This window comes from Netta rufina (assembly GCF_964035555.1).
Source record: "Netta rufina genome assembly, chromosome: 6".
In the NCBI taxonomy this organism is placed as follows: Eukaryota; Metazoa; Chordata; class Aves; order Anseriformes; family Anatidae; genus Netta; species Netta rufina.
Window position 1 is genome coordinate 34,460,737 of NC_140129.1, and position 22,126 is coordinate 34,482,862.

A 22,126-nucleotide genomic window follows, 5' to 3' on the forward strand; every position below is an offset into this window, starting at 1 on the left:
GCCAGTTCCCTGTGTGCCAGGCTCACCCATTGCTACAAACTTAATCTGAATCAGGCTTAACCATCAAATTAGCCAGAGTATATGCATGGTTTTGGATTAAAAATTTCTAAATAAATCTGTTTCACCTGTTCCTCCCGTCTGGGGTGGAAGCAGATAACCTTTCAGCTGCTGTTTGAGGTGTAGCAGCTCCTCACTGTCCACCAGTCATGCACCAAGGAGAGCAGGACTGCTGGACTGGCAGTGAGATACATGTGTTGCTATCACCCATGATAACAAGAGCTTGAATACGTTATTTCACTAAACAGAGACTTCGTATTTCCAAATCATGCTCCAGAAAAAATCTTGGCAGATCTCCTTCCAGTCAGCAAAGGGCGACACCTCATTAGTGTAGATAAGATGTTTGTGGCTTGCGTCTGAGTTTGTTTACAGCTCAGCTGAATTTCAGCCAAAATTCTGATAGCTGAATATGGATCGAAATGTCTAAACAATTTTGATGTGCACTTCATTGCTGCTCAATACCCGGAAGGGGATATTTTCTCCAGGGTGCCAGCAGCATGCTTCACTTTGCTGCTTTTTCTCCCCTTGTCCTCATGTTGACTACGCACGGCAAACCCAGCCCAGCTGGGAGGGAGGAGGAGAGGTCTCTGCACTGCCCGCTTGCTCCCCTCTCTGGATGGGGCTGCTGCAGAAGATGGAGGCCCGGCCTCCAGCTTCTCCCACTGCTGTCCCTGCTCTCAAGGTACAAGAGCTCCTCCTGCTGAAGTTGGGATTGAGGAATGAGTGTCTGCCATGCACCAAAAGCTTCCCTGCTCCTTGTGCTCCTGCCCAGTGCCATCCTGCCTGGTGCTGTAGGCTGGCAGCGGCCACCACCAGTGGTCCTTGCACTGCTGAGGGTCCTCTTCTGTGTCCTGGAGTGCCCCTGGAGCCCCTCATTCCAGACTGCTGCTGAAAGGGTGTTCAGCCACGTACACGAGAAACTGAGAAAAGTGATTAATTTGGAAGGACGTACATGTAGGTACTAAAAAATGAGACAAAATTCATAGTTCTGCATGTAGAGATATATTTCTTTTCCTGTAGATTAAGCCCATATGTGCTACACATGGGTCATTTTGTAATAAAAATCTTGCATTTTGCATGTCTGTATAAAGAAAACATAAGAAGAATATGACCCCTAAGAAGATACAACGTGTACAGCCATCGATGAGTTTCAGTGAGAAGTGTCTCAAAAGCACGTTGGCTGCAGATTTGCCTTCTTGTGTCTGATAGCTACAGGCTAGTCTCATGCAAATAGCTGATATGTGTGATCGTTTCAGAAGTGAATTATAACATCAGGTAGTGCCGAGAGAACATATTCTGTTGCAGAAGGTCAAGAATGGCTAACCACTGCCCTTGTTTTTAATTATTTATATTATATGATAAATGACTGAACAAAATATATGTGCTTTTATTGCTACACTCACTACTTCAGCCGAGCAGATCTTATTTTTTGCTATATGGCTAATATTGTAATTAAACCTTGGTATACACTTTGGGAATTATTAAAAAGCCTTCAGAGCTGTGCTGCATAAAACACTTCTTACAGAACCATTCCTTTTCTGATTTCATTCATGTTTATATTATTTATATAACCGAGAGAGGGAATCAAATCACACAACCTACAAAAAAAGAGTGAAAAACAGGGCCTTACTTGCTCCCAGTAGTAAAGAAATGTAGCGTTAAGACTTGAAACTCATTTCCAATTTTCTGTGTTCGTAACGCAGTCTCTAAACAGTGCATTATCTCACATACCAGATGTGCAGCAGTATCTAGGTACAACAGGGTGCGATAAGTATGGAATTTCAGCCTTATTTCTTCTTTTATGCTTTAAGTCAAATCCTTACTCTGATTTTAATTTAGGTTTCTGCCTTGTTTTGGTGTGTTTTAGAGGGTGGGAGAATGGTGGGGAGTTTGGCATTCAATTACAGGCATGGAAAAAGAAATCATTTGGGATTCAGAGTATCTTAAGTTAACAGCACAAGAGAAATCAACATCCAAACCTCTAATTTTATTTATATTGGTGTAAAACTAGACTATAGAAACAACTTATGCTGATGTGATTAACTCCACTCAAGTGGAATTTGGCCCCAAGACAACAGTCTCTTGGCTGATTGCAGCAAGCTGCATTTGGAACTAAAATAAAGTGGAGGGATCTTGAAAGTTACTTGAATCACTGTCAAATGCTATTCGGAAAATACTATTTGCCTATTAAGTAATTTGAACACATTTAAATAAATAACCCATTTATTTTTGTGTTACTAAGAGGTACACCAATAAAAAAAAAAAAAAAAAACAAAAAAACAATTAGTGTTCTCTCTCAGCTGAGATGTGGTAACCTCATAAAGCAATCAAACGGTGTTGCAAGAGCATGTTTTTCATGTGTAAGTAGCCACCCTGGAAATAGAGGAAATAAAACTTTGCACCAGGCTGAATATAAAAACTTGGATGCAGCATGCTAATTTTCTGGTATGCTAATAGCATTTGGGAGTTGGAAGGTGGGAGTTTCAGCTCAAGGGAAAAGAGAGACCACAGTGGGGGAAAACCGGCTTTATTCTTCAAGGCACTTTTCGTCCTGCTGTTTCTCAAGGAAGGTTCCTTTGTCTGCAAGGAGTCTTCGAGAGCTCTTTGGATTCAAAGGAAACTTCTTGCTGGTTTCTGTGGGCTTTGACTGGGGCCCGGAGTCTGAACATCAGCATGGTGCTGAGCAGCCCCATAAAACACGAAGGTTTCTGTGAACATTGAAAAGGTTCAGTTCCTTGCAGGATCAAACGGCTGCACACCTTTAAAGAAGCTGAGCATGATATACAGTGCTTCCAGTCAGCCACAAATGAATGAGCTAATTAAATTATTTTTTTTTCCTCTGGTATAGTCCAATTAAGTTGCTAAGCCAATCACATTGAAATAAATCAACCATATTGTTACATAATTCTTTTTAATAAACAGAGATATCATTACATGCACTAGGTTCTAAGGGTGCCAGATGCTCCTAAACAGGGAGTCTAATTTATATCATTGATTTCAAGAAGCAACCCATTCATGTGTGATAGGCGTTATCTCAGTTTAAAGTATCTCATATATAAATGAGAGCACGGATGAGCAAAATGTGGACCTTACTGAATTCCCCATCACACAATCACACAAAACTGTTGTCCAAAACACCGAATAAATGGCTTTGCTTAGACTGTTCTGTTTAACGCAGTTAATAGGACTGCAACAAAACAGAGAGGCAAAAATACCCTCTCAAAATTATTGCACCCAACGTGATGAAAAAACACTTGACCTTCAAAATACCATGCATTTTGCTGAAGTGAGAACCCAAGCTGGAAGGTTGGCTCTCTGTAATGTGAAGGGGGGTTCATGGCCTTGCCCACGGCTGCCAGCCCGCAGTGCTCCCTGGAGCAGAGTGCTCCTTGGCAGCGGGGACTGCCATGGACTTAATGCCTCAGAGAGGGCAGGAAAGCCAGTCTCCCCCTGAAAAAAAAAAAAAAAAAAAAGATTATGTGCTTTAGTTTTGATTAAGGCTTCAAGGATACTATTAGAGGAGAGGGGAAGCAGAGGCGTTGCCCTCAAATACTGTCAGTGATGTAGGCTCCCTCAAAGAAGGGCGTAATACGCAGATCTAACCCAATCTAATCAAAGGTTGTTTTTATCTTTCATGCCCTTGGTTTAGGCTTTTTTCTCCCTTGGAGGAGATTATGCAAAACAAAAACTGTCTTGGTTTGTTTTTTCTTGTCGGCTTCATTGGAGGACTGAGTGAGTCACACAGAAGCCAAGGTAGGCCAAGGAAGGTTAGCTGACCCTGCTAGGCCCTCAGCAAGCTTTTCCTGGAGAAACTGCCTCTGAGCAGTAATAACCTGCACCCCTCGGAGATGGATGCCACCAGAACATCATTGAGAGGGAAGAAATGGTGATTACTGAACATTTTTGCTGCTCCCATGCCTACCACCTGAGTTTGTTCCTGTTTATTTTGGACCTCAACAAAACACCCTCAGCTTTGTGTGTTTACTCGGACAGCAATGATTGAGAGCTACTTCTCTGGAAAAAAGCTGAAGGAAAAACCCCTGTGGTTTCCATTTGGACATTAGAGGCTTGATGTGTTTTGCTGTCACATTCTATTTTTAAATGCATGACACTGCACAGGTGTTCAGACTCCAAATCCTTGGCTAAATCTGTCATCTCTCAGCAGCTTGTCACTATATCAGCTAACAAACTAAGGGAGAACCAAGTTCCCGTATGGTAAAAAACTGCAAGTGCTTGACAACGGTTGACCATAATTTCTTTCCGTCACTGAATTGATCAATTTTCAGGTGTTACATTTGCTTTGAGGTTCATTTATCTACCTAGAAGTACCCAATTTAGTAATTTATCTACAAGCCCTTAATTTGTAGGACACAAGCTAACAGACAATTAAAAATGCAAATCATTTTTGCAGGAGCAAAAGTTGTTAGTCTGACTCAAAGCACAGGCTGGCAGTTTCACCTCCGAGCTTGCTATCCATAATACACCGGTTGAATTCATAAAGACACGATTTATGGAGAATTGCAAATCATCTTCCTGTGTCTGCCTTAAGCAGACATTATTTCTGTACCTGTGGGTACAGCTGAATGTAATACAGCTAAGAATCTAATAATCAGTACTTCAGGCAAGCTGGTCTTGAGATTCTACTCCAGAAGTTGGTTAACCCACACTAATGTTGTTCTGGAACTTTTTGCTCAATCTTTTGCATTGCTGATGAGGACTTTAGGGAAAAATGTACCATGTTCAAGCTACATAGAAGGAAGGTTGAAGCAGTTCGTACAGGACGACTGCTCTAGGGTGACCAAGAGAGAGCATGTTACTGCTTCCCCTGGAGCACCCTCATCCTACAGAAACGTTTCCAATGCCCAGAAGCTTATTTGCCTCTGAATCCACATAGCTATTTGCTGCTGCAGCATTAGAAGACCAAACTCAAGACCCACACTTGCAAGTTTTAGATCTCCCTAGAGAGACTTGTAGCAGATCATCATGTCCACCTAGCTCATCTAGAAGGAAAAAAAAAAAAAAAAAAAAAAGTGAATGGCAACTATTCCTTTGCAGGAGATTCTTTAAAATTTGGCTTGATGATCATTTAGCATTCATCACTAAACAAGAACATTGGTGCCTGTTTCAGTGACATACTATTGATTATGTAGTGTGGATTCATTGCAATAGATTAATTTGTACACCTAAGTGCAACTAATTCAAGTCCCCTGAGATGTTGATTCTATTCCCTATGCAATCTTTACTATCAGTAGAAAAGAACTGAGTTGGGGATCCCCTGAGCAATCCCAACCCGTACACAGACTATGAGAGCGATGGGTATCAACCAAGCACGCTGAGCAAGCTGGCTGATGTTTCTGTAAGGCCATTCTCTATCAGGTTTGAAAGGTTTTGTAGACTGGGAGAAGTCCCTGATGACTGGAGAAAAGCAAACGTAGTGACCATTCTTAAAAAAAAAAAAAAGCTAAGAACAATCTGGGGGATTACCAGCTGTTCATATTTCCTTCAGCCCCTTGGGGAAATTATGGAACAAATCCTCTCTGAAGTCATGTCTGGGCACATGAAGGGGAAGATGATGACTGGGAATAGACAGTCAGATTTACCATGGATTTACTAAATTTGCCATGCTTGACTAAACCGATTGTCAAACATTTATCAAAAGACTAGATCTGGGGGTTGGGGGATAACAGAAGAATGTCATCTACTTTGGTTAGCCATATTTAACGTGGGATGTTACAGCCTGGATGAGTAGACTACCATTTGGGTGTAAAAGTGATGGGACCCCTCCTGAGAGTCAGTAACAGAGTCCCACTCTTCTGCAAGAGTGCAGGCAGAATTCACTAAGGGATTTTCTAGGGTTAAGTTTTCATAATCGTGAGTGTTACTGAAAGGTTTTGAGGTGGTTTGCTATAAAGCACAGTGTAAACAAACGAAAAAATATCAGAACTACTGCATAAAATGTTTTATACAATGTTGTTTACTTCATATGTCTTTATAAAGTTAGTTTCAGAATATATTAATTGAAGTTGTTACTATCAAGACTGAAGTATCTGAAGATCTGACTTAATACCCACAAACACTGACAGGTGCAAGTATTTAAGTTAACTTCTTCCTCTTCGTATTTGCAGCGTGCTTTCATCTCTCAAGGTCCAGACTTATGCCGGAGGTGCAATAAAACGTGACAGAAGTCCAGCCTTCCACAGGTTAAGCAAGCAAGGCCAGGAGGACAGGTACTGCCACCCCGTCCTCCCAGTCGTAGTCTTTCCTTCATCGGAGAAATGCTTGTGCCAAGATGCTGGAAATGATCTATTTAAAAAAATATTTTACTAACAGCTTTATTTTTTAAACATGGTGACTAACAGTTGATTATAAGCTTAGAATGGCAGCATATAAATTAATTTTCACATCCCTTGAAACAAAAAATGTATGTACTCTGGTAGACCCAAAGGATAGCTTTTGTCTGCTAACTTCCAAGGACATTGCTTTACATATACGCTCTGTGATAGGATGAGATGTTCTTCCTGGCTTGGTAATATAGCTAGACACAGACTGCTTCATACTTAAGTTGTCTGGAAGAAAGTGCACTTCTTGAATTATGGTTAGGACCAGTGTTCAAAAGCATTTTGAAGAGAACAGAAGTTGTAGGTGTGTTTTTTTTTCTTGCTGATGTATTTCAAAATATCCCAGCACAGACATGATTAGCACTGTGTGGCATAAGGATTTATCTCAAAAGCTAACTTTTGAGAAATGCATTTATATTTCGCAAGGCTAGAAAACGATTAATTGTGATTTACTGGCATAATCTATCATCCTATGATATATCAAGGCTGCACTGCAGACCCCATCACTTCCAGCACTGGGACACTCTGCAGAGAGGACTCAACCAATTGGTCCTAGAATTGGGACTGCAACCAGAAAGCGAACAAACAGATTGGAAAAATAGACATATCTACACACTTAGTAACTCACATCAATCAGTTTGACTTATTTATACTGTTTTTCAGAACAGTAAATTTAGGAAATGCACAAACGATTAATACATTATTACAGTACTGTAATTTATAAGAAGAACAACATTTAGGAAAAGCTATAATGCATCTACTACTAAACCTTTGCTGAGGGGGAAGAGACTGCTAAAATACCCACCCTTGCAAACACTACTTAAACTTGACAAAGTACAGCCTGGAAAGGTTATTCTGTATCTTATCCTCCAGGGTCAATAATTCTATACTTGGAGCCTTCTCTGTACTGATTTGTGTTTCCATGCAGTCTATATTTCAGCTAGACATGCACCTTGATGTTCTAACAAAATTGATGAATTTCTCCCACACATTTATTGTTCTTATTTCTGACTACTGCAAGAAAAAATAGCACCTTGTCTAGCTCTTAATGGAAAGTTTATCTATTAAAGATGATCACTTGTATGAGAAACAGGTTGTGGTGCCAGGTAAGAGGACTATTTTACAGACTTCTCCAAACACATTTCTTTCAGGAATAGGAAATGTGAAGTAATGTTGGGTTTATATCAACAACACATCTGATGATTTTCTACAGCCTCTTTCAGCAGAAGCTTTTCTCACATATTGACAGCTACGAAGGTTGCCATTGCTTGCAAAGAAACGTGTCCCTCAGGAGTTTGTGGTATGTTTCTTTAGCCAGAAATTAAGAGACTGAGCAAAATATTCAGGTATACAATCTGTTTACATGTAACTCCTGCTGTTACTTTTATTTTCAGCCACCACTGTATTTTCTCTGAGCATTGATGGGTGTTGAGCCCTGTACATGAAGCAGAAGGCACTTTTCAAGAGCTCGCGATGGAAGCAATATGTTAGGGAGATTGGTAAGGATGTTTCTGGCTAGATAGGAGAACATTCTGCCTGAGTGCTAAACTGATCAAAACTGCATAACTGTACTCATCCTACCTTTTGGTGTAGTGCTCATTAGTTTGTGCATAGTGCCAATACAGTCACGTAGCTCACACCTTCAGGATATATGCCTGGTGTACACAGCGCGCCATTCTCACGGGCAGACTGCTGGTGTCCAGAGTAAAGCTGCCTAGATAAAGTGTCCAGAGACGGATAAAAACATATGGTAGTGAACACTTTGCAGTTTGAAGTAGAATAAATACACTATCAGTAGAACAGGATTTTTTGACAGTAGGATAAAAGTACAAGGTATTTTATTTCACTGGCTTCAGATGTGCATTTGTGATTTTATTTAAAAGAAGAGTTAGTCAAGAGTATCACTCAGAATATACTGTCTTCCTCCTGAATCTAACCCATTTTCTTCATCTGCAAAATTGCTGGATTCTCTAACACTTGGATGGTATCTTGTAACATTAACAGGCTGTCTTACTACTGACTGGGTCAGCCCTGCAGATATCTTTACATTAAGAGGCTCTGTGAAAGTTAATGGGAGTAAGAAACAACAACAACAACAAAAAATGACAAAAGGCACTCCAAACACGCATGGTCAGTAACAGAGATCAACAGAGAGGCAAAGCTTGATGTAACTCACAACGCTACTGCTGTGGTTCTTCAAGGAAAAGGTCCCCAGGAACAGGCAAATAACAAAGCCTACAGCAAAGCACATCAATAGTGATAAAAAGAAGATAGCTAAACATAACAGGAAGGAATTAAGAAAACTTTGTGCGTAATATCAGGAAAAGCTTACTAAATAACACAATGCTGTCAGCTCTGAAGCTTCCTAGGGACTACTGTGAGACCTAAAACAAGCTGAGGAAGAGTACTAGGAAGCTTAGGGCAGCAGCAATCCTACATTACAGGAGAGTATTGGATACCTTTGCCTGGTGTCTGTCTTCAGAAGTGAAACACAAGAATAGGGAGAGCTCAAGAGGCAGCAAACACGGTTTTTCACGGGTTCATAAGGGATGCCTAGGTCCTAAATCTATAACTTTTAAAATCGCCCTGTAAGACATACGACCCAAGTAGTCCTTATGCTTTAAGGATGAAAACTGCCTTTAGTTGTTTTGGAGCACGTCTCACCAAGGACATCAGCGCTAATCCACGTATGGGCTCTGTTGGGACACGAGTCCAGGCATTCCTGCATCAATTTCTGCTGAAGGATCCAATTCAGGCCATGGTTTTCACACACCTTATACTAAGGTTGAAGGAGGAGGAAAAATGGTTGCAATGAGTCCTCCACCACTTTGTGTTCTGCGCATCACCTGGTAGGTGTGAGAGGAAAGCCACCTTCCTGGCCTCACTGAATTTCAGCTCGATTATCCCACTTCCAAATTTGTGTTTGTTCTCTCTTCCTCCAAAAAGTGAATCTAAATAGCTTTGAGGGAAGGGACTGAGCACCCTCATGAAATATACTGTCTACCTTGGTAAACATGATACTGTCTTGAGAGACACAGGCTCCCTTTCCTTTCCAGTGCTGTAAACTAGGATAACCGCTAATTTATTTGCACATAGAGAATTTACTCATCAGTCTTTAAAAGCTGTTGTATGTTAAGCTAAACAGCTTAATGTAGCAAGGCTGCTGGATTCAAGTGAAAAAGCACTCCTTGCAACCTAGGGGAAGGCTCTGCAGCTTCTAAAAGGGATGCATTTAAGTCACTGCTCCTTCCTGCCTGGGATCTTACCAGGTACGGCACGTCCTTCTGTGCAGCGAGCTCGCCTGAATCCCCTCTCAGGCACAATATGCAAACTGCAGGTGTTTAATTCAAAGCTGCCATAGGGGTAACTTCTGTGCTATCTTTTCAGAACTTGAAATTTTCCAGAACTGTAGAAAAACGCCTGACTGCTTTTAGTTAAGATGTTATTCTTAAACTGAGGAAGTGAGCAGAACCTCTGTATTAGCATAGGTTTTCTTGCCTGACTAAAATTGATTACTTCTTTTCCAGTTGAGTATTTTAAAGAGGAACCCGAACCAGATGAATTATGCAGTAGCCCACGTTTTCATCAAAGCCAAGGAAAGATTAAAATGTCTTGCGGCCTCTACATGCCTGTACAATAACAAGCAAATCCCTGAAATGTGTCTGTCCCAGGATGTCCTAAAGAACTTCTGATCAGGACTCGGGTTTCTTTCAATTTTCAGACTCATTTCTGTTTAGAATACTGTTTTAGCCCATTTCCTATGAAAAAAAAAACAAGCTTCCTATGATGCCGTTGCTGCAGCTATATGTCAGTCCCTCTCTAACAACTGTTCAACCATTCTGTGCACTTCAACTAGATCTAAAAGACCTGGAGATCTCAAAGATAATTACATTTCTATTAAATAATGGTACTGGGAAGACAGAAGTCAGGGTACAAGGCCCGTATTCAGAGTACAGCAGGCTTATTAATGCCTGCTCACAGACCAGTTTATCTCAATGCTAACATCCTTCTGTGCCTTCAGAGAATATCACTGGTACAGGACAAATCAGGTAGAGTGACTACTGGTTTGCATTATCAGCACTACAATTCTAATATCTAAATAGGACAACACTGAATTTCCGTTACATTTATCTGCTTTATTGACATGAATTAAAAATGAAGTCTAGTTGTTGATCTGAACAAGACAATGCAATCCATCAAACCCAAAGAAAGATATAAAAACTACTATATTTTTATTTTTTGCCATATTAAGCTTGTTATTCCACCAAAAATAAAGTTTGTTGTTCATTGAAAGAACATTGCAAACCTCACCAGAAAGCAAATTTCTGCAGAATGGTATTCTTGGTCACCGTAACGCAAAGTTAGGTATTTTATATTCCTTCCTTCCCCAGTTGTGCAACATTAAGTATTAAAAAAAACACTGACACCTTGACTCTAGAGAAAGCAGAGTAACAGATCCCATCCAATATTCTCAAAAGTGTTTTGTTAAATAAAACATGGAGTTTAATTCCCTGGTCCCAGAGTTAATAACTGAGTTGAAAACCAGTTAGTTTTAAGTGGAAACATTCTAGAAGTGCATTACACAACCTAAGATTCAAATTGATAAAGCCTTTGGATTGTCCTGCTACCAGGGATTTCGGACAGACAGCTCTCAGCACGGTGTGAACTGATGACCACTAGGAGATCTTGGAAAGGTGGCTGCAACTCCTTACTTTCCTGTACAGATAGAGTATGTTTTGCTTTAAAAAAAGACAAACAAAAAAGTGCAGTTGGGCAGCAAAAAGGAAGGCAGTCCTTCTGCCCGGTCCTGGCTGCTCCACTTTGGATCATGTGGACATCTCCAGGAGGCAGAGAAAGCCTGGTGGGACTTGGTGGCTGGGCTGATGGCTGGACTTCACCATCATGAAGGTCTTTTCCTGCCTAACTGATCCTATGATTTTAACAGAGAAGACTTAAGGGGGATTCGAAACTAACTCAAATTTCGATGTTTCCATGATGGGAAGACTAATTCCATAGCTATACAACTACAACCAATTCCAAGATACACGAGGGATCAGTGGGGGATGAACTTGAGTCTGGCATCCATCTCCAGCAGTACCACAGCACCCATCCCAACCCAACAAGGAGTTTAATGTCAGTCTTTTCCTTGCCTTGAGCGATCATAACATTGAGATTAACCAATGGACAAAACCTCATTCATTTTAAAAGAAAGAAAGGTGCAATTTAGCTAGTGATTGCTGTATATAACTGTTTCAATCATCTAAATTAAAGGGGACCGTGCTAACACACCAGATAACCCTTCAGCGGTGTCACAGCAACAAAGGTAACATTATCTGCTATGAATCTTTCCACAAAGCTGATTAGCATTTTGTTATCTTAATGAGTGGAAAACAGCCTAAGCTTTCGGCTTCTCCCTCACATGCTGTTTGCTCAAGAAACTGAAGGACTGGGTTTCGCTCGTCCCTTGCTTCCCACTGTGTCGCTCTAAAAATGCCCGTCTCCAGCCAGAGTTAGATTCAACATCTCTCTTCAGCTGCTACTGTATTTTCCTCAAAAAACAACCAAACAAATAACAAGAACACCCCACACCTTCTTCTTTCCTCTTTTTTTTTTTTTTTTTAAATGAGTATCTTACTGTTTTTCTTTGCTTTTAAACTAAGGCTCCAAATTGAGAACATAGTTTAATAATCCATAGTAGAGAAAAACAGAAGCAGCAGGTTTTGTAATTATTCCCAAATGAAACAATAAAATTCTGGAAACAGAGTTTTGTTTCTTACAGACACCACCGACTTCTGATACATGAGAAAACACAGAACACATCTGCACAGCCTAGAAAACCAGGAGCCATACACTAGTTTCTCCTGCACTTACATCTGGAGGCTGTACAGACAGATTTATGCACCAACCTTGCCATTCTTGTCTCTCAGCAACATTTTGTGGCGCTAGTTTCTGCTGTCATATCCCAGTTCCAGACTTAAGTTGAACCCCAGGAAACAAGGGATATAGTGGGTTGAGCACGTGCTCATGTAGCCCATAGTCTCACAATGCACTATCTGCCCTACAGTATATGAAACAGAAAGCACGTGGCACAGCACTACAGTTCCACTTGGAAAATACGTGCAGTGACACCTAATGGGTTAAAAACCCTAAGCAGTAAGTCGTATGAATCAACACATAGTCATACACTATTGATGCAAACAGACTGGAGAAGTCAGCTTCCTCTCTGACAAAGTTCATCCTTGCCCCTGCCGTTGTATTGAGGCAGGCCAGTGGGAGGAGGGACAGCAGTGTGGAATATTTTCCTGGTGCACTGGAGGCAAAAAAGTGAGAAACACACTGTGAGGCTCTGGTTTACGTTCAGTCAGCCTTTGTTCCTTGGTTTCACAAAAAAAATGAGTGCACATCTCTTGACTATAAATGCCACGAAGTCGTGCTAGTAAGTACTATAAAGCTACCATCACATACCTGCTCCTGCACTACAATCTCTGAGGACTGCAGTAACCAGCCTGTGGGAACTACAAGAACCCAACTGCTTGGGGTAAGGAGAAAATTTGGGCTGGGAATCCCACGGGTGGTTAAGCTGGCAGTGCTGGAGGAAGACACTCATCAGTAGCAGCTGCAGCTGGAGGTTGGAGGGAAATCACTGCCCATGAGAACCTCCAGGGGAACAGCAACTCCAACTTTCCAGACCCACGTAATGAACAACAGAAACAGCCAGCAGATGCTTGCAGGGAGAAATAAACAAGAAAAAAAAAAAAAAAAAGCTGAGCAGCCAGCTTTAAAGGAAAAAACTTCACGGTCCATGTCTTACCATCCTGGGATGCTCAACTTTGGGGTTCCCACTCCCTTTTCAAGGCAGAAAAACCAGCAACAGTGCTGAAAACTGCTGATGGAAACCACCAGGTTCTTGCACTTGTGCAAGCACAGACTCAGAACAGGTCGGGGAAAGAGACCTTGCTCCTCTCGGTCCCTCTGTCCCTCTCCTCCTGCAGTGACTGCTCAAGTTCATTCCACCTGCCCATCAGGCTTTTTCATTTCCATCATCTTCCCCCCTCTGATATTCACCTCCTACCCCCACAAACAAGTCCCAGTGTTCCTCTTCCTCAGGTCAGCCTCAAGCACAGCCAGCTCCTTCGCCAAAGCCCTTAAATCCGCACAATGACAGAACAAATACAGTAGCACATCTATGCACAGTGCTTTGTTTTCCTAGATACTGGCTACAGCATGATGAAATTCAGGTTGAGTTTATACTGGTGATTCATGGTTCTAGAAATACACAGTCATCACCAAAACCAAGTTCTATAAAGTCAGGAAATTCTCAAATGGTTGTTCATCACAAACATAAGCCAAACATGCTGGATTTGGGGAAGCAGAACTCAAGTGCTCTAAATAACCCTAACTCTTCATTGTAATGGCACAATAACCATAATTGGTCCCAGCGCACACAAAAACTGCTTTTAGAGACATTGGATTTTTAGTTGTTTTTTTTTTTTTTTTTATTTCTCCCTATTCTTACATTTTCACTTGCCTGCTATTAGTAACTTATATTGCTACCAGCCAGTTGGAACAAATAGAAAACCTGAGCTTGAGAACTCCAGCTCTTAAAGCTCTTTACAAATAATTCCACCTTAAATTATAGTCAACTTGCTCAGATTGGGTATTTAGAGCAAGTGCTGCAACCCAGGGAGCCCAGAGCACTGTACCAGCACCAAACTCTGCCTCTAGGACACAACTACTTGGTCTTCTGTGGACCCATCTTCATAGTTCTTCATTTCCTCTTCCCGTCTTCAGATATTTCTTTGTCCTTCCAGCCCTGAAATAAGCTTTAGCTGGAGCTGAACCGATGGCTGGCCACAACAGCAGCCACAAGAGATCCTCTACAGCGAAGGAGCTACAGTGTTTTCCACGCCCTGACCTGTGAACCTCAGCCTTGGTGAGACATCCGTCCCCAAATTCATCCAGCCGCCCCTTCCACCTCTTGCTCACCCAGCAGTGTGCGAGCCACAGCTGAACGGCTGATGGATGGGCTGAATTTACAGAGCATCAGAGAAAGCCTGCAAGTGTGGGAAGGGCTAAATTGCAGAAGAGAGGTTCTAAGAGGGTGAAACGTGACTGACAGGGACTTAACACTACTGATGCTCTGCTTCTGTACAGGTCCTCCCATTTTTAACTTTAACTCTGACTGATTCTTTACCTATGCAAGGAAACCACAAACTACAGCCACAAACAGGGGAGGAAAGGAAGAGAATGAAAATGGGACGGGAACAAGGGATGGGGCGAGGGGAAACATACACAAAGATAATCAGGCTATTCTGGTGAAAGGTCCAAACCAGAACATTTGGAAATCGAGGTCAGGGTGAATGCATCAGAGTCACGTAAATGGGAACCTCCCCTGTGATGTGGTAAAAATGTCACAGCCAATAGCTCTACTTTATAACTGGGAATAGCTAAGTGGTGAGCTACAGATAGGCAGGCAAAAATCAAGACTAGAGACAGACTGACAGAGAAAATGCACTGTCCTCTGAAGTACACCTGCTTTTAGATGTATTTTTCTTTAGATGTGTTTTTAGATGTGTTCTCCTTTTGCCCACAACTCTGAGCTCCCTCCTTGCAGAAACCAAGGCTCAGGAAGCAAGCAGAAGGAGGTGACTGACCCACTGCATCCCAATTCACCAACTTAGCATTCGGGCTCCACTCACTTCTCTGTTTTGCTTCCCTGGCAGTTACACTATGATACAGGTAACAAAAGTGCTTACAGCACTGGTAGGCAGATCCCAAAGCTCTTTACAGTGGCAGACAAATGCTCTCCATGTCCCAAGTGGAAAGATTGAGGCTTGGATTTTGAGTGTCCTGTGCTTGGGAAGCCTGGGGTTTCTTGTGGTCTCACAGACATCACTCAAACTGACTTGCTCAACAGTTTTTAAATACAACCTTTCTGTGCCCCAGTCAACCTGCAAATAAACCATGAAAAACGTCAGGCACCAGCTCCACAGAACTGGGCTAAAAGATGTGATGCTGCCGCAAGCTGAGTTTCGCGTGGCATCTCAACACCCTTCCTAAACTAAACCTGGCCCATCCACCTTGATGCATGCTCCTCATTTGGGATGATGAAAGTCCCAAAGTGCTGAAACCAGCGTTTCCTGAGCTGTCTTAACTTCAAACTGCCTTCACTCCTTAGATTACTTCTAGTACCTTATTACACCAGAATAAGATGCAGGTGTACGATGCCTACAGCACCGAGAACACCAAAACAAACCAAAAGGAAAGCTGGGCTGAATGTATTTCGTGGCAAATATCTGAGTGAAATTAAGAGGGATGGAATTTCATCCCTGTGCTTCCCAATGACCAGAGGGTAGCATTTACCTTTCACAAACGGAGTTTGGAGTTTTACATGGTGGCTATTTCTGATTCTCACTTCACTGGCATGTTACACACTGCAAGTCTGCAAGGTGACGGTGACAAAATTAAAGAAGCCAAGAGAAACACACTTCTGGTTCTATGCCCCACGTAATATAAATATTTTGAATGGAAATGCAGCTTTATCTCACTTTTCAAGCTATTTCTGCTGACGAAGCATTGTCTTGCACTACAGCATGTTATGAAATGTTCTTTCCTACTTAAGTTGTTAAGACCTTTTAACTCTGTTTTAAACTCATGCTGTAAAAAATTTGGCTTAACTGTCAGGCAAAATTATATTCATTGTAGGTAAAAATGTCATCCCTTAAAAAGGCCAAAACAAAGCGTCACTGAAATTCACAGCAATAGATGCTATATTCAGCCTAGGTGGAGAAAAATCTTGAAACAATATACTTTGTCACTCTATTTTTTTCTCATCTATCCAAACACTATTGGGAAAAACAAAACAAAACAAAAACAAAAATGCAGTTTTAAGTGTTTGTAAAATAACTAACTCCCTCGGTTTATAAATGGTGACAGCTCTGCCCACTGCTAACACTAGAAGCAAGTTCCTTGGGAGGACTGCTGACACAACTTTAGCTATGGGCGCTGGAAAACGCTGCTGCAATCCCTTTTTAATTCCAGCCGGCTGAGATCAGCTGAGCTGAATACCCTACGGAACCATGGGTCCCACCTGTGAGTGCTGCTCTGTCCCTGCCCCTCGCCAAGGCAAAGTAGTGCTTACACCACCTACCTACAGCAAAAACAGACCTGAGCTGATTCAAACCCTACGTACAGCCCCCTGCTCCCTCCCTTGTAAAGCAAAGGGTGAGTCTTGTACATTTTAAAGACCCCATAAACTACGTTAAAGAAGGGTATTAAATGTGGCATTTTAACAGTGCAAATTAGGAACATGAAAACACCAAATATATACAGCATGTACTTTAATAAGATCTCCTTAAAATTAAAATTCCCAATACCTTAGTCTTTTCAATTTCCAATATGTAGAACTCCATTATTCATACAGAGATAATTATGAAGGTATTCAGCAACTATGTGAAAATTAAAAAGCTTACTGATGACTAACGGTAAAGGAAAAGCATCTTCTAGGGACAATACAGAGTATCAATTATTGAGCTTCTTATCAATAACAGCCTGGACATCACTGACCGAGCACTGCAAATTATTTTTTGATTGATACTGACAGCACGAGCCAAAATTCACTTTTGAACTGAATGTATTTATCCAGACGCCAGTTAGCACCTCAACCTGACACAGCTGCATGTTCCAGCCGTGCTGCTTTCCATACCCAAATAATGCAAAGTAGTTTAAGAGATACAGCCGTGCTCACACTGCATGCCTTATTGGCACGCCATCCACTAGTTAAAAATAATAATCCAGGAAAGTGTTACAAAAATGTATCCACACTCCACTGAGAAAATACCAAACGTGAACTTCTGATTGAACGGTATTGCATATAACACCATCACCGAACTAACGCTGTTCAAAAACGCAGTGAGATTTTCTGCCAGCATCTCCTCAAATTTGTGAAGTTTTACCCCGTATCTGCACATCTTTATAAAGCGGGCACACAGATGACACCCTTCTGTGTTTGAAAGCCAAGCAAGAGTTTGAGGTCTAATGAAAAAGTATTTCTGGCTTCATTAAAATGTAGACTGTAGATGCAAAGATGTTTTGCATCCTAACAAGTCTGTTTGCATTTAAAAATTAAGATTGTGCCATCAGTAAGGGTTTGATGGCAGCACTTCTGGGTTACTAGAGTGCTGCTGTATTACAACACTGCAAGCCACATTTTTTTTCTTCATTTGGCTGTAATGCTGAGCATTCTGCGTTTTATTAATATTAACTGTACTCATTGTTGGTTAAGAAACAGTTGAGAATTAGCATCACCGATGCCTGCCTGCTGAAACTGCTAATTAGATTCCAGGAAGCCACCAGGCACTCCAACTATTGCACAGAGAGCAGAGGATAGCACAGAGACTTGTATTCTGTGCATCACCAGCAGCACCAAACGTATTTGCCTGCAACGTATAATAAGGTGTAGCTTTAACCAGATGTTTACCAGAAATGAACCAGATGTTCTGGAAACGCATGCCAAAGCGTTTTCATGTGTATTTTTAGTAATAGCTGAGCGTTAAAAGACAGATCTAAAGCACCTCTAAAATCTCAAACATTCTCCCTTTGCTTTAAATTATTACTTACACTAACTTGTGTAAGCAATAAAACTAATCGACAACAGAACTTTGCTGGTTTGTACGTGAGGAAAACAGAAAACTGAGCACTCCTGCGTGAGTTCGGTGCCACATCCACCTGGAAACCTGCACCGGCTGCGTGCCAGGCAGCAACTTTGCTTCTTCCAAGCAGCCAGCCTCCCTGCAAAGCGCGTTCAGCACCACAGCAAGCAACCTCACGATGCTGTCTGAAACACTATCCACACAACCGCTCCCTCGTGATACAATGAATCCCTCTGCTTTCTGCCTAATAAATAAAACGGGGCATGTGGGCGAGGAGGGCTCGGAGGTGTGAGGAAGGAGCCTTGCTGTTTAGTCCCCTTCTGCTCAGCAGCTTGGCCGTCCATTTACTGCTCCCCATCCGCACCTCTCACCCCTGCAGAGGTGCTCTCACCCCTGTCTTGCTCAGCTGGGAGATGCCATGCGAGTGAAGGATGCCAACAGCCTTTGGTCGTCCGAAAAGGGTGGCGGTGCCTTATCGCAGGGCTGCAGCTCGGCGCCTCGCTGCTATACGACAAAGTGCGGGAGCGAGAAACGTTACACGACAAGCACAAGCCAGAGAACGGATTAGGATTTGACATAAGCTTCCCCCGAAAACTAATCAATCAATTCACGCTGCAACATTAGGAGCCGGCTCTCGGGGAGGGTGGTTAATCCCTTCAGGGTTTATTACACGCTCCCTGTTGGCTACGGTGACAAACTTTGGAGGTGCGAGGCAGCTGGGGAAGGGAGGCAGAAGTTTGGCAGCACGAAGCGGAGGTGACAGGGGAGCACGCCGGCAGAAATTCCCGAAATAATCATCATAATAATAGTGATGGAAAGGGGGAAAAAATAAATAAGGTCTTGAAAACCGCGTTTGGTTCGGCTGCGGCCGCTGGCCCCTAAGGGAAACGTCCCGCCGGAGGCCACCCCGCTCCCCTAGCACTGGATTTATATTAAAAAAAGGGGAAAAAAGGGATAAAAAGGCAGAAGGAAGCCCCTCGGCAGCCAGTAGTCGCTCCGGGGGCCGGCGGCAAACTTCAGGAGAGCGCTGCCGGGCCTCGCCCCCGCGCTCCCCCGGCCCGGAGGGGTGCAATTAATAAAGGCAGATAATTAATAAACAAACAAAGCAGGGTTCGGGGGAGGACGGAAGGGGGTCCGGAGCCTGGAGGGGGGGCACTTACGAGCTGCAGCAGGACGCCCTGGAGCACGACGAGGGGCCGCAGGGGCACCATGGCGGCTGCCGGTCTAGGCGGCGGCTCCCTCGGCGGGGCCGTGGCGCATCCCCGCGGCGGAGGGGGGCGGCCGGGGCTCGGGGAGGCGCCGTGCCCCCCTCACAGGGCGCTGCGGGCCGGCGGCGAGCCCCCGGCGCTGCCCCCGGCTCTGCCCCGCCGCTCGGCTCCGCGGGCGGCCATGGCGGGCGGGGGGCGGGCAGGGGGCGGGAGCGCTGCCGGCCCGGAGGGGTCCCCTCGTAGCCCGCTGGTGATGATGATGATGATGGTGGTGGTGGTGGCGGTGGTGGCGGCGGTGGTGGTGGTGGTTGTGGTTGTTGTGGTGGCGTCCCCCGCTGGGGGAGAGCCGTGGTGGGGCTCCCGCTCCCGACGCCCCGGCTTTTGCCGGCAAGTTTAAAGCCGCGCCGCAGCGGCCGCCCCCTCCTCCTCCGCCCGCCCGCCCGCCGCTGCCGGGGCGGGCTCCGTGAGGCCGGCGTGGTGCCGAAGGGGAGGCGGGCGGAGGGCTGCTGCCGCTCGCAGGGAGCCGGACGGGTCCCCTCCTCGTCCCCAGCCCACCCTCAGGGGGAGAGCGGAGCCGTCCGGGGGAATTAAGCCTGCCCACGGGCCGGGTTGAGGCGCGGGGTGGCCGCAGGGTCCCGGGGTGCTGTGCCCGGCCGGTCCCTGTGGGTGCTGAGGGGCTCGGCAGGTTCCTCACATGAGTCTGGGCAATGGCATTTGGGCATGAGGGCACCTGGTGCTGGGACGTGAGGGGAGGCAGGGAGGGCTGCAGTGCTCACCTCCCGCCTGAGGTGCTGTCTTTTTAATGATCAAAGGCAGTGAATCTTAGAGTCACAGAATCATTAAGGTTGGAAAAGCCCTCCAAGATCATCTGGTCCAACCATCCCACTACCACACATGTCACCACTAAGCCATTTCCCTAAGCATCACGTCCAACCTTTCCTTGAACATCCCCAGGGGCAGACTCCACCATCTCCCTGAGCAACCTGTCCCAGTGCTGGACTGCTCTTTCTGAGAAGAAATGTCTTCTCTTTTCCAACCTGAACCTCCCCTGGCACAGCTCTCAGTGAGTGCTCTCTGCACCCACTTTTAAGATATGTGGCCTTAGTAAAACTGTTGTTCCTGGGCTTTCAAGCTGCAACCTCAAAAGGAGAATGAAGTTTGGGGCTTGCTGGGCTGCTGTGGAGGCCAGGGTTCCTGGGGCTGGCAGAAGGGCCCGGCCATGTTCAGCATGCAAGGCTGAGGTGGGAGTGCTGTTATTCCCCTGAGCATCGCCCCAAGTTTTGCAGTTTGTGTGGGGTTCAACTTCTAGAATACTTGCCACTGGAAGGCGCTTTGGAAGCCCTTTTACTGCGCAGAGTTTACCAGATGATGGCTGTAGTTATGTGTGTGCTGTGTCCCATTTGGTCCTTTCCTAGACCATGTCAAGGCACATCACGCAGCTGTGAATGAGCCACCGACTGCATTCCTTCATTTGGGTCCAGAAAATATGTTCAGGTGTAGAGAAGGAGACTACATCTAAGCTGAACAAGTCCGAAATGGGTTCACATGCATCAGATTTAAGATTCAGAGAAGTACCCACTGAGGCAATGCATGATAACCCATGTAGTTTGTAGCACTACTTAAAAGTTCATATATAATGTTTATTTTAGTGGTCTTTTACTATAGAATAATCATTGCAAGCTATGTTAGGGCTTCTCTGTCAGAACATAACCCCAAAAACTGTTTTCCCACCCTGGCTGTCCAACAAATAAACACCTCCGTATTTAAGAGGTTTTATGCTAAAATGGTGTTTTCTGTGGTGCCGATCCTCTCCCCCTGCACGTGTCGATGCAGGAATTATCGCCTGGGAAAGGGCAAAAGGACGCGGAGCGGGGCAGGCAGCAGCGGTGCCGATCCGTCGCGGCTCCAGCCCGGCCGTCGCGACCCGAAGTGGCTCCGGCGACATTTGGACATGTCGCCAGCGCCCTCTGCTGCCCGACAGCAGCGCCTGCGAGCCCCCCGAGGAGGGTTTCGCTTCCCCGCGAGCCGTAATGCCATTATGCAGCGGGGCGAGAAGCGTCATGCAATTAGCCGCAGTTATGAGGGCCGAAGCCGGATGAGGTATTTAGATGGATCTCTCTTAAAATGAAAAGCCGCGCTCTATAAATTCAAGGAGAGCTGAATTTCTGTAATTGGCTTTTAATGGAACAATAGTGGTTAAACTAAAGCGCTGTAGTTCTATCCTATTAAATGCGAGCAGACTCAATTTAAATGACATTAACTTTGTCACACAAGCTATCAGAAGCTGCCCCTAAATCATACTATTTCCAGATTAACTACCCATAAATGTTTGTAAAGTGCTTTGAAGATGAAAAGTACCATGCACAGTAAGTGATAAGTGGCATTGTTATTTGTATTACTTCCCAGAAAAGTCACGGTAGCGGTGGTTAAGAACAGAACGTAAGGCTGAGCTTTGCACCCCCTGGTTTTGGTTGTTAGCATGATCTTCAAATGTCATTTGAATGGGGAAGTGAAAATTTTCTGGCCTAATTTTAAGGCACAGTAACAAATAGTTGGTTCAACTCGGGAAATAAGAGTTGCAGGAAGTAATCCTGCTCTCTCTTTAGAAGTGGATTGGTGATCCAGTTGTGGAAAAACTAAAGTAACATCTTAAGGTCCTACTGAACCATCCCGGCTGTTATGAGATGGTGAAAAATGCCTGATTATCACATGTTTTCTAGTGGTTGTGCACAAAGTCAAGAGTGATTTTTATTCATTTATCAAGTCATTTACAAGCACAAACAAGTAATACCTGTAGTTAGCATCAAAGTCACCTGTTGTTCAACCCCAATTCAATTTCAAAGTCCTCCAGGTTAATTTAAAGCACCAGCTC

At 44.0% G+C, this 22,126-nt stretch overlaps 1 protein-coding gene across 1 annotated transcript in view; it reads right to left on the minus strand.

The window, feature by feature from the left end:
• Positions 1-19,279, minus strand: part of NXPH2 (neurexophilin 2) — a gene marked incomplete at its 3' end in the record, with an annotated part of 33,053 nt that extends 13,774 nt beyond the window's left edge. Inside the window, exon 1 of the mRNA XM_084289204.1 lies at positions 19,207-19,279. Within this exon, the coding sequence (XP_084145330.1) occupies positions 19,207-19,257 (51 nt within the window). The 5' untranslated portion in view covers positions 19,258-19,279. The remainder of the gene's footprint in view (positions 1-19,206) is intronic.
• Between the last annotated feature and the right edge of the window lie 2,847 nt (positions 19,280-22,126).